At 38.7% G+C, this 12,013-nt stretch overlaps 2 protein-coding genes, 1 non-coding gene and 1 pseudogene across 3 annotated transcripts; all 4 read right to left on the bottom strand.

Moving 5' to 3' along the window:
- Positions 1–334: 334 nt before the first annotated feature.
- LOC113302819 lies at positions 335–2,704 on the bottom strand. The gene is made up of 2 exons (XM_026551776.1): positions 1,785–2,704; positions 335–688 (listed from the first exon to the last, which is right to left on the bottom strand). The coding sequence occupies exons 1-2, from the start codon at positions 2,086–2,088 to the stop codon at positions 663–665; spliced, it is 330 nt and encodes a 109-aa protein (XP_026407561.1). The 5' UTR covers positions 2,089–2,704; the 3' UTR covers positions 335–662.
- A 550-nt stretch (positions 2,705–3,254) lies between these two features.
- LOC113304158 lies at positions 3,255–4,383 on the bottom strand (annotated as a pseudogene).
- Positions 4,384–5,409: 1,026 nt separating this feature from the next.
- On the bottom strand, positions 5,410–8,034 carry LOC113304354 (40S ribosomal protein S10-1-like). The gene is made up of 5 exons (XM_026553440.1): positions 7,906–8,034; positions 7,763–7,811; positions 7,387–7,654; positions 6,510–6,648; positions 5,410–5,717 (listed from the first exon to the last, which is right to left on the bottom strand). Exons 1-5 carry the CDS (start codon positions 7,906–7,908, stop codon positions 5,631–5,633), a joined length of 546 nt encoding a protein of 181 aa, XP_026409225.1. The 5' UTR covers positions 7,909–8,034; the 3' UTR covers positions 5,410–5,630.
- Positions 6,917–7,019, bottom strand: LOC113307328. Its single transcript, XR_003339115.1, has one exon. It is a non-coding gene; the product is annotated as a small nucleolar RNA Z107/R87 (small nucleolar RNA).
- Positions 8,035–12,013: the final 3,979 nt, after the last annotated feature.

Genomic DNA, 12,013 nt, shown 5'->3' with positions numbered 1-12,013 from the left:
TCTGAACACTGAATTCACTTCCATCAGAAAGATCAATATGCCTCATGAAACATTTACATTCGAAATGACAAAGCAACACAAAGAAGAATTAAGGACATTACTTGTCAAACAACTGAGTTCCATAGCTTGACACTGCCGGCAGTGACTCCGTCATTCAGTAACTCGAATGGTTTTATGCCAAGGATTAATATGGTAGAATTCATCTCCAGAGCATTTGCAGTCAAGTACTAGCTGCTAATTTTGTTTTCTTAACTGATTATTACTAAGAGTTTTATGCTGGATGTATATAGGGATCATTAAGCATGATAAATAAGTTGCACATACAAGCACCAAATGGCTAAGAATGCCTGATTGAAGAAAACTTTGCATTCCAGTTTTTAGAAAGAAAATAAGACTGTTTAGTTCAAAAAAGAACTGTTTTCACCATAACTCTAGTAAATAACGAAAGGCTGCACACAATACTAAGGTTTTACCTATCAACAAAATTCAGCAGTGCTTTCGAGAGCTACATGGTTCAGTAGTAGATGTCAATATTTAAGACACCTTTCCTCGGAAACCTATGTCGTCCAAAATGATAAGGATGGGAAAAGACTAAAATCCAGAAAGCGCACAAGACCTGGGATATACGTGGTCCAGTGCTGACATTCACAATACCTCCACCTTTAAAACCGGATCACCCAACAGTAATCTGTAAGATCAACAATTGCAGTTAAAAGTATGAAACATTAGCCAGCAACTGTTGTGCGAGAGAAGATTTCAAGCAGTACAGGAATAAATGGTAATGTGTGCAAAAGGTGTAGTAGCATACTAAAGAGGTAGAAAGGGGCCCTAAGTTAACCAATGTGTATACTGCTAGCCGGTGATGACAACATTTACATAACTTTAACAGCGAAGCTCTTGTCAATTATTCATCAAAGCAGAATTAAATTTTGATTTGTAATCGACGCTATTAGGCATACTACACGTACTTAACAAAGAAACTTATAGAACATAACCACATTAATCAAGAATTCAAATGTTCGGCTGTAAGTATTCATCGGGCTTTTTCAATTAGTCATTTTCATTACAAGAACAAACTACAAGCGAATCTTTTCTACGGAGAGATTTAGTTCAGTACAAAAGCAAGACCTGGAGTTATCAAATCATGTTTGATCCTATACTGAGTCTTCATGTTAGCATCACCGACTTGGAGGACTCTGAGATAAAAGAACTTCACATATACAAGCATATATTTAGCCTACATGCTATGGCTTTAGATGCAAAACAATATAAGCCACATATCTGACTTCCTAAATACCAATAATAGTAAATCAGAATGGCACATAATGTATGACTAGGATGTGGTCCTCAAAGTCGAATGCAACATAAGAAGTAACAAAGGAAAATAACTTCACACACAAATTCACATAATATGCCTTTGGAAGCTAAACAAGAAGCCATACATCTGACTTCCTAAAATACCAACAATAATGATTAGGAATGACACGTGAAGTTCAAACAATGTCTTTCCAAGACGTGCTATAACTACTATGCGTAGATACTCGAAGAAAAGAAGTTTCGTATGAAAGGCCAATTGAAATTCTATCAATAAACACCAAGAAGAAGGCCTACAGAGATGTCAAAACAAATAGGGGCTCAAAACCGAAAACACCATAGGAGGTGACAAACGAATAACAAAAATCTAAAGTCCCTTTTTCTTTCATCTTTTCATTCTCTAAATCTCCCAACTTTCATTTGTCACATAAGACAGGATATATAACAGGTGAAGTGCTTAAGAACCTTACCTCTTCCAGCTTTCTTGATGTCCTCACTGTTCTTATTATTCCCCATTTGGTTTAAATATGTACCAGAGTTAAGTGAAACAAGGCTGGTCACATAGTTAACTGCATCCGAATTAGTTTCACAAACCGCAAGTTTCCAATATCCTTCGCTCTTTGGGTCATATAATATTAACTTGTCATCGCCCTGCAATAAAATCATATTGTTCTCAAAACTCCATTTGAGCCTCAAATAGAATGATTTGGTGATAGTCTCTTCAGTAATCGTGAAGCTTTTATTCCATGATTCCCTCACTCCATACTCTTGCATTACCCAGACATCAACCCAAACACCAAAAACATGAAAAAGCAGACAAAGGCGCCCTCCCAACTCCCCCACTTTTTTTTCGTATTTGGCATCTTCCAAAGGTTCTTCTGGGTATGTCAAACGCTCTTTAGGCAAAGGTACCTCCACAACCTTTCATTCGCAATATCAAAAGAAACTAGAACTTGCACTTGTTTCACACATGAAACAACAAACCTATGAAGTGCACCGTTAACAAGCACCCCAGGTTGACGTTTCTCAAATTTGTAAGGTACATTTTCAATCCTTCTCCACGAACCCGTTCCAAATGTATAAACCTCAACCTCAAAACTCTCCTTCCTACGCGGTATGCCAAATTCCTCAAATCACTCAACTCTAACCAGCTTGTAAGCATCAATCTTGCAATCATAACCGAACCAAAACAAACTTCTTACAGTTGCGCGGCTCTCACTTAGTTTTCGTGGAACATGTATTTTCTTAAACTCCATAGTGGATGGATTCAAAACAACAAAATGTTCCTCTAGGTCATACTCGCCACCAAATACAACGCATAATAAGCCAAATGCAGCGCAGAATGAATCAATTTGAGAAGCTGAAATTCCGAATGAGTAACCCTTATGCTCAAAAATAAACACATTTGAAGATGGACAATTTATTCTAATGAAATGAATTGGGATTTTCCTCTACGATATTCAGGGGAAATAAATGTGACATTGTTTTCTTGGATACAATACTTGATGTGCTTACGGATGAAATTAGAGCTGCGGATTAACGAACAGAAAGACTTACTGACAGACTTGAATCTCAGGAGATATATGACTGGTAACCTCAATAAGATCTCTTGGGAGATGTCTTCTGAGAGATTTGAAATCGACACTGACATTGACCGAGTAGAAGTAGTGCCTGAGAAGAGGAAAGAGTTGAGTTGTTTAGAGCTTTTCAAAAAGATAAATGTATGTTAGGTTAAGATTTGTGTTGAAATAGAACAAGCAACTACAGACACAGTCACATAGGTTTCTTATAACCACAAGGTCACAGGTTCAATCGCTTGTTGCTAGCAAATGTATATTATGCTTTTCTTTTTGAGATTCCTCAGCTGAGGGAACAACAACTTTGAAGGCAGTCACTATACCTTTGGCATTGACAATGGATATTGAAGGCATAGAGTTGTACTATTTCGTCCAAACACCTAAACAGGCTTCACCTTTTACTCCCACAGGAAACCAATGCCAGAAGGCCCAGACCGTAACGTAAACTGTCTTGAGTGATGTTTCCTCTACATCCAGTCTCATTAGGCCAGCAATATGAACAATATAACCAGCCTTGACTTGATGGTTTCAAGTTTCAACTCCTTGCTTATTTGCACTAATTTTCTGTTCTTTCCTCGTCAATCTTGTTGTAAGCTGGTGAGAATGCACAAGTTCTGGAGTGTGAAACAATTTCGCTTGACCAGAAAGAATACCCTCGACCCGAATAATCCGTAGTCCTAGGCACAGGAGCTTCAGTTAATTCATGAACTTCCCCTCCACTAGCATGTTTACCTATAGAATTAATCAGCATCGATTTCCCAGCATTCTGAGCTCCAACAGCCCAAACATTTCCTCTAGCACCAGCCAACTTACAAACATCATCTACAAGATGCAACCTCAAACTGCACTAACCAAATGAAAGCTAGTAATCTCACTAGCTCACCCTTCACGCACACGCATACTCCAACCTCATAGGCGATAATTAAACACAATAGAAGCAAATCAATTTTCTGTCACTACAAGAACAACTCTAGGTACATTACACAATTTCCCTTGTTTCCAATCTACTGAATTCTCATCGATAGTATCTGAAACCAATCTAGTATCCCAAACTAATCTCGCAACTTTTCTAGGAAACAACCCATCGAAATCAGCAGCATCAACAACCAGTAAAACAACTGACCATGCCCCACTTATCGAAACCAATTTCCTACCAATTATAATAATGAAATCTAGCACAAACAACAGGTTTCTAACCAAATTTAGTTGCTTTCGGGATTGGGAGTCCGAGTTGTTCATTTTCAGGCTCATCAAGATTGCCCCTTTAGTAAAAATCTGAGATCTCACTTTCATCAATTATGGGTTGCCTATCTAATTTCATTTTATAATCTGGCTTCTTCTCTGAGGGTTTCATGAAGTAAACTGGTAAATTTGGGTCTAATCCTTGCATATGAATACCACAACCCGGGTAAATTACATGATTTTGAGATATTATCTCATCGAAATTTCCTTCTCTTATGAATTTTAAACATGTCTGTCATTCAGTAGAGAAAGATTTGAGGAAATGTGTTGTGGGTTTTGGTTATAAGTGGTTGAATCGAAGTAATTGGAAAGTAAGTAAGAGTTTAGAGATTGAAACTTGCTTACCTGTGATGAACCAGTGATAAAGGAAAGAAACCCGTCTTTGAATTTGAGCTGATAACATTTCTGGGTTTTGATTTTATCTTTTGTTAAGTTGATGATGGTGTTTTTCTATGTGGCTCTTAATCGGAGACGGAGGCTTTTTCTTTGTTTTGTTTCTAAAGAAGAAACGGTGGTTTTTTTGTATTGCGGCACCCCTGGCCAGTAAAACGCTCGAGGCGCAAAACGTTCGCCTTTAGGCGAGGCAAAGGGCTTGGCGTCTCGCCTAGCGCCTCACACAACATCTTGGAATGATAAAGTTGGTAATAAGATGAAGGTGCATAGCCATTGGTTAGTCGGTGAGTTTGCCCAGTCTCATATACCCTTGGTGTTCAACTCAAATTCGTTTGTATAATTCCAAATTAAAGAAATCTTGTTCCTAATCTATTTAGGAATCTGGTAGATAAACCCAAGACATGCAAGAGGAGCAATGAGTGGAGATGGAAGTGTACTCTCAAGGACGGAATACTCCACTTGAACAACAGAGATATCATGTTCTCCAAGGCTCAAGGAGATTTTGATTACTGATCAGACACAATATAAAAAGACCAAAAATAGAGTAATCTACCCATCCTCTTCCATTAGAGGGACAGAAACTACAACTAATTTGCTGCTCAAGAGAGCTTTATTGAGGTAGGAAGTATTGCGGTAACTAAGCTAGAGATAGGGGGGTCTTGTAAACTTTATATCCACAGATAGTTTACATCCAATGACAGAACATCCTTTCTATCTTGCACTCAGTGTTTTATTTCTTTGGTCTCTGAGTTAACACCAAAGAACATCCTATTTTTGGTCTGATTTAACACCAAATAAAGTATACAAGTTCAGCCGTACCGAATGTAGAACAAACAAATTCTGATGCCCGAAAGGAGTTGGGCTACAAAATTTGTGTCAAAACTTGGAAGAGATTATGAATCAAAATATCAACTGAATTCAACTGATTCTTGTAAAGAGTTGATTTGCACAAGACTTAGGTTGGTTGTCCCTATTCAACAAAAATTTATCAAAATTAATTTAACCTTGACATAAACTAAACAATCTTTACAAGAGCTAACAACACAGTAGGCGTTTCACAACAGAAATTGATCTTTCAGCTCTGACCCAAAAACAGTATCCAACTTAAGGAAGACCTGCGCCTGGGGCACCAGCACCAAAGCCACCACCACCACCACGACCACGACCAAAACCACCCCTACCTCCAGAACTCTGCAAAGTTGAACCTTTGAGATTAGAAATTTGAACCACAGGATCACTGATAAACAATCATGGTTGTGTAAGAAAACAGTATAGAATTCAGAATTACTCATGTTATGTCCAATTATTGTTAACATTCAAAGCAACTAAGTAATGCAATATTATTACAATGAATCACAGAACTGAGAACCGTCCAAAATTATGAAATTATGTAGCCCAGAAACAATCAAGTAAATTGTATAACTGCAGGATTACCCACGAACTATTTTCAAAGGACCAGGTGCCGAGAAGATAAAAGACGATAAAATCAACTACGAAAAATTATGTACAAAACTCTCATACAGATTCATATTCCAGACCACTAAAACAGGCAGCAAACTTATGTGAAATGATTCAACATCTTTCTTGAACCATAAGAACAACTGAACAGATGATGGAAGCAATTTCACAACAGAGAAGTCTAACAAATAGCAAGGCATTGCAGCCCTCAAATCTGTAAGCTACTAAATACAATGTAAAATCCAACAAACTTTACTAGATACAGTGATTCTTCATCAAATTTTCAATGAAAGGGGAATCTTGGCAAAATACAAATGACCTGTAACACACACAAACTCTTAAAACACTTACCTAAATCCTATCAGAGATAACATATCAGTGAGAAACAAGACAATATGCATGAGCAATTCAGGCATTGCATATCAAATGACCAACAAGACAATATGCAGGAACAACATCAATCTTTTATTTAGATAATACAAAGTCATAGACAGTTCATTTGTAACTAAAGGGACAGATTTAAACCTTAAATTGTGGCTGATACTCTGCTGGAGCACCACCCTTATCTCCTCCAAATTCCCCTGGTGCTCCTCCTCTTGGACCACCACGGTATCCATCTCGGTCACCACCAAATCTAGGTCTGTCACCACCTTCATAATTACGCCTAAATATACAACAACAACAACAACAAAATCAATGTAGAATATAATAAACAATTTATACAATTGTCAATGAAGATTGATGTTTGAGCTTCAATGCGTTAAATCGCCAGTTACACAGCGATTAATGCAAAAATATCAGCTCAAAGGTTCACTATTGGCAACATACAGCACTGATATCGCTATTGCAATGTAGACGTACCAGCGACTCTAAAAATGTTGCCTTATGGCTTTTAAGTTTTTACTCAGACAATAGAATCTGGATGAGTTTCAAACTTATCAGCTCAGCAGGTGTATTGACACCCAAATAATTTTCTCGACTGAGAAAAACCTGCAATCTGTTGAGCTTGAATTTTATGGAGGCATCTCTGCAATCCCCTTCATTTCAATATTACCAGTTCGCAAATCAAAAACACTATGACTGAAAATTGCACCAATGAGACTACTCCATATGGCCTAAGAATACAAGTAACCCCATTAAGAGAAACCTGCTGTGTATATGTTCGAGCGTCAATGCGTTAAATCACTAGATAAACAGCAATTAGTGCAAAAATCTCATCCCAAGGTTCATTATCGGTAACATACAGCACTGATGTCGCTATTGAAATGTGAACGCATCAGCGACTCTAAAAATGTTGCCTAATGGCTATCAGTTTATACTCGACACAGCAATCTCCAAAACCAACATAAATCAAATGCTACAAACACATCAAATCCAAAAGCAAAACATCAACAAATCTTACCTAGGGCGATCACCCTGTGGTGCTCTTCCAGTTTGAGCAGATTTCTTCAAAGTGTTAGGCACAATCTCAGATGGTAGATTCAAGTAAGTCCTCAAAAACTCAATACCATCATTAGTCAAAAACCAGTAGTAATGCATCCATGCGAAGGTCTCACGGACATATTCCTTTGATTTAAAACTCTGCATAAGCTTAATCACTTGTAGATTTGGTACATCAATGTCTGGATGCTTTGCCAAGTTGAAATCCTTCTTTGCATACAGTACTCCCTCTGAAATCAAAAAACCCCAAAATCAACCACAAATCCAGTAAATAAACCACAAAATCAGGAACAAAACAAGCAGAAAATCACAGATCTAAACGAGGTTTAGAGTTTTACCTTGGAAGAGGTACTTTGAAATCTCACGACGGTTCTTCTCGGACATAATCTGAAAACAGAAAAAGAGATTAGGGTTCATGGTGGCGCCGATTAGTGAAGCAGGAAGAAGAAGGAGATAAGATTTAGGGTTTAGTGAAGCTTACCATGGTTGCGGCGAGTTGGAGAAGACGGAAGTTCTTCTTCTTTTTGTGGTTTTCTCTTCTGTTTCTCTCTCTCGCTGAGATTGTATTTGCAAAGGCTTGAAACCCTAACAAAATGCCTTCAATTTATATATCAACAGAGAGGCGAGTTTGGGTAAGGCTTTGTTTGGTTTGTGACTGTAGTGCTAGGGTTTTGATTGGGCTTTTTATTTCAAGGATTTGGAATGGATATGTGAAGCCTGTTTTGAGGGTTTGCTTAGGAGGGTTTGTTATGGAACCCTGATTTTGGGCATACCAAAATCTTCTTAGGCATACAAAGCACTAGTCCTAACTTGGGTGACCTTATAAGGGGTACCCTATGGGGTGGTTCAATTACTTATATGCCCTTAAATCCTTTAAATTACTACTAATCTATCCCTAACCCTAATACAAAACCTATAATCAACTACACCTAAAATCAGTTTCATTCACCTTCTTCTTCTTCCTCTCCACAGCCGAACTCATTCACCTTCTTCTTCTTCCTCTCCACAGCCGAACACATTCACCCTTCCATTTACTTTTTTTTCATCGCGGAAATTTAATCGTCGATTCGTGAAAATTTAGTCGACGATTAAACTCATCTATATAATGGGTCGTCGTAAGCCAGTATCTCGTTCAAATCGATCGACTCAACAACCCATTGAAGAAGAAGAAGATTTAGAGAGTGAAGAACAAACTCAAAATCAACCACAAAATCAACCGGAAGAAGAGATTGAAGAAGAACCAACTCCGGAAATGAGAATAAGAAGGTTAGTTCTACAAACCCATCTCGTATTTGATGTTTTAGATTGGTTTGGTCGATTTAATTCGTCAAAATCATGTTTCTGCGGCGGTTACAGGGTATGGTTCGACGCAAAACAAATCTTAGATGTGCGTCGAGCTGTTCTTGAAACTGAACCCTGAAAGTGCATATGAACGGCTCGGCGTATATCTGAAATCCGTTTTGAGCCGAATTTAGTGACACCGAGACTTATATTTAGGATCGGCTTATTCGATGGTGTTAGTTTTATGCCGAATATGTTTTGTGAATTTCAAAAATTTTGCATGTGCGTAGGATCGGCTTGTATGGTAGTATTAGTTTTGTGCCGAATAATTGTTGTTTGAATTTCAGAATTTTTTCATGTGCTTAGGATCGGCTTGTATGGTTGTATTAGTTTTGCGCCGAATAAAGGTTTCAATTCATAAGTCTAGATTCGGCTTATTCGATAGTATTAGGGTTGCGCCGAATATCATTGTTAAAATTTCATAAATTTTACAAGTGTATAGGATCGGCTTATTTATATGATATCATGTTGCGCCGAATACATGTTTGAGTTCATAATCATAGACTCAACTTATTCGACGGTATCGGTTGTGAGCCGAATATATAGGATCGGCTTATAATTGTTTTGTGGTATGAGACGATCCACTCTCTGTGTAAGCTAATAAAAATTTCAAGACATGATTCGGCTCATATGTGTTATTTCGGGTAAGCCGAGCCTTCTTATTTTCTTACAAGTTTTTGGCTTTCCAAATCTCTTTGTTGTTCGAATTAGTCTTATAACTTTCATACTTGTGTCAGGACCAATGCAGCTACAAAGAGGAAGAAGATGGAGGTAACACCTTCTACTTCTAAAACTCCCGATCCTAGAGGAGGAGGTAAGAAAAAATTGGGAGCGGGAGGTAGAGGAGGAATTTTAGAAGAAGAAGCTGAACAAGTAAGAATTGAAAGACAAGAAGAAGGAATAGCTGAAGATGAAGAAGTTGATGATAATCAAGAAGTTCATCAAGAAACACAACCCCAAGGAAAACCCAAGAAAGACAAGAAAGGTAAGAAGGTGGCAGAACCCGAGAAAGAGAAGGACGATGATGATCGACGGATCACTAGTTTACACATTCCTGATGAAGATGACGTAATTACACCTCGATCAGATGGTTTGCCTCATGGTCTTCCGGAAGATGGAGGAAATGTTTTGATTGGTTATGCCGATTCTTGGGAGAAGAAAATTTATGAGACTCCTGATCACAACCGTGCAGTCCGAGTATTGAGACACCAGAGGGCAGCGGAATGGAGTCTTGATGAAGAGGTTCCTGAGGTGATTGCTTACGTACAACGCAGTGCTTTATGGCCTATCATCAATTATGGACATAAGGAATATGATAGTATGTCGGCTGGTGTGAGTTCTAAGATGCACACAATATGCTTGCAAGTATACAAGGTCAATATTTGTAATAAAAGAGTGAGTAGGGGTTTGTCCACAGGGAGAGGAGCATATGAGAAGTTTTCCTAGCTAAGGTGTGTAATGAGCTAAGGGCAGGCAAGGTTTCAGGCATACAAACAAGAACACAAGGTAAAGCAATAGAGAAGCAGGCTAAGAAAAGCAACAAACAACCAAGGCTTGGCAGCCAAGGGCAGGATGAGGCAGGATTGTGCACTGACTTCAGTGCACAGTAACTACAAGATGCAGGAAAATAAAAAGCAAGAAAATGCAGCTGAAATGCAAACACACAGGACTTGAAAATAAAAGTGACTGAAATTAAGATTGACTGAAAGAGAAGTGGTGGGTAAGCCAAGGCATATGATTCACCTTGTGTCCTAATCAAGTGACATGGTCTAGGTTATATTCATTCCTAAGCATACAACTAGAAATGAAAGAACACCAACTTGCTCACTAGTCTACCCCTAGCATTGGCTGTCTTTTGACAGTACAGCCAATCACAGGCTCTATGAACATTGACATCTCTCATTTACACAATCTAAACACAGCAGGGAAGAACTATCCTAGCTCATTCACACTTGACAGTGCACAAGGCTTCACTGAGCCTTGGCCTGAAACTGATTAGCTCATGCTAACCATGTTTAAAACAATCACATTCAACATATGTAATAAGTTAAACACAAATTGCAGCATAACAAATAACTACAACAGAAGCAATTTGCAACTGTTAACATACAAGCACTGAAATTTTAAGTTCATACAAATTTGTAGAAATTTCTCTACTGGCTAGTCCAGAGAGGTAAATAGTGTCCCCTACACACTTCACCCAACACCCATTTATACCCAATACACATAATTTTTGTTTTCCCCAATTTTTCCCAAAGTCAGTAAAATTAGGTTTTGGTGAAAAATTAATTTACCTACTGTTGATGAGATACTCGCTCCATCTCGTCGACCCAATCTTCTCCTGCTTCTTCTCGTTCCTCTCCAGCTCCAATTGATGCTTTAATCATCATATATATCACCAATTTCTCACCTAGGGTTTTAGGCAGAGAGATGAGAAATTGAGGTTGTAAATGATGATTAAAGAGATGGTACGTGATGGGTTTAGGTAAAATAGAGAGTTGGTGGTATGGTGGTGTTTGGTGGCGGTGTGGTGGTGGCAGTGGAGGTGAAGAAGACGGTGGCAGGACATGGTTGCAGGGAGATGGTTCTGCAGAGGGGGGTGGTGTAGGTGATGGCTCGACTGTTTGGGAGAAGGGGGTTGTTTGGGTAGGTGGTATAGGTTCGGTTGCTAGGGTGTGAGGCGGCTTCATCGAGTCTTGATGTTCTGTGACTCTGAGCTGCGAGATGCGAATATGGTAGGTAGATCGGATGGTGATTCGGAGGCAAGCGAGGAGCGACCGTCAGATTATATGATACAACAAAATGAACGGTACTTGATGGAGTTAGGTACTGTAGTGTAAGGCGGAGATATCAAACTTCGATGCACAGCAAGGGAGCGACCGTTGGATTCAACTACCATCTAATCTGAAGGCTTGGAATTTCGGCGCTGTGGTGCTTGGCAGAGACTTCAGATTTTGATGCTCTATGAAGGAGCGACCATCGGATGCGTCTGGGAACTGATCTGACGGCTGAGAACGGAGGCGCTTTTGTGTGTAGAAAATGAGGTTGTGCGCACCATTCTTCGCGGCTTCCTTGCGTAGTTTCTCCCGGCTTTTCACTACTTTTCTGCTCTTTTCGCTCCGCGACTCATCCGAACTTTATTTATTACCTAAAAATGCAAAATTAATTAATAAAAATATTTATTCTTGAAAACAATGAAAATACAGAATATGGGATAAAATGTAGAATTAACGCATAAAAGATGAGTT

Source organism: Papaver somniferum, chromosome 8 (genome assembly GCF_003573695.1).
Source record: "Papaver somniferum cultivar HN1 chromosome 8, ASM357369v1, whole genome shotgun sequence".
In the NCBI taxonomy this organism is placed as follows: Eukaryota; Viridiplantae; Streptophyta; class Magnoliopsida; order Ranunculales; family Papaveraceae; genus Papaver; species Papaver somniferum.
Note: the sequence above shows the minus strand (reverse complement) of the source record. Positions and strands in the feature narration are given on the sequence as shown.

What these genes read in the sequence shown, in the direction of transcription:
- LOC113302819 (XM_026551776.1), bottom strand. Translation starts at nt 2,088, where the DNA reads ATGCAAGAGTATGGAGTGAGGGAATCATGGAATAAAAGCTTCACGATT. An exon ending in CATCAAGAAAGCTGGAAGAG is followed by an intron (nt 689 to 1,784) that starts GTAAGGTTCTTA and finishes TTGATCTTACAG; the next exon opens with ATTACTGTTGGGTGATCCGG.
- LOC113304354 (XM_026553440.1), bottom strand. An exon ending in CCACAGGGTGATCGCCCTAG is followed by an intron (nt 6,649 to 7,386) that starts GTAAGATTTGTT and finishes TTGTATATTTAG; the next exon opens with GCGTAATTATGAAGGTGGTG. An exon ending in AGTATCAGCCACAATTTAAG is followed by an intron (nt 5,718 to 6,509) that starts GTTTAAATCTGT and finishes TCAACTTTGCAG; the next exon opens with AGTTCTGGAGGTAGGGGTGG.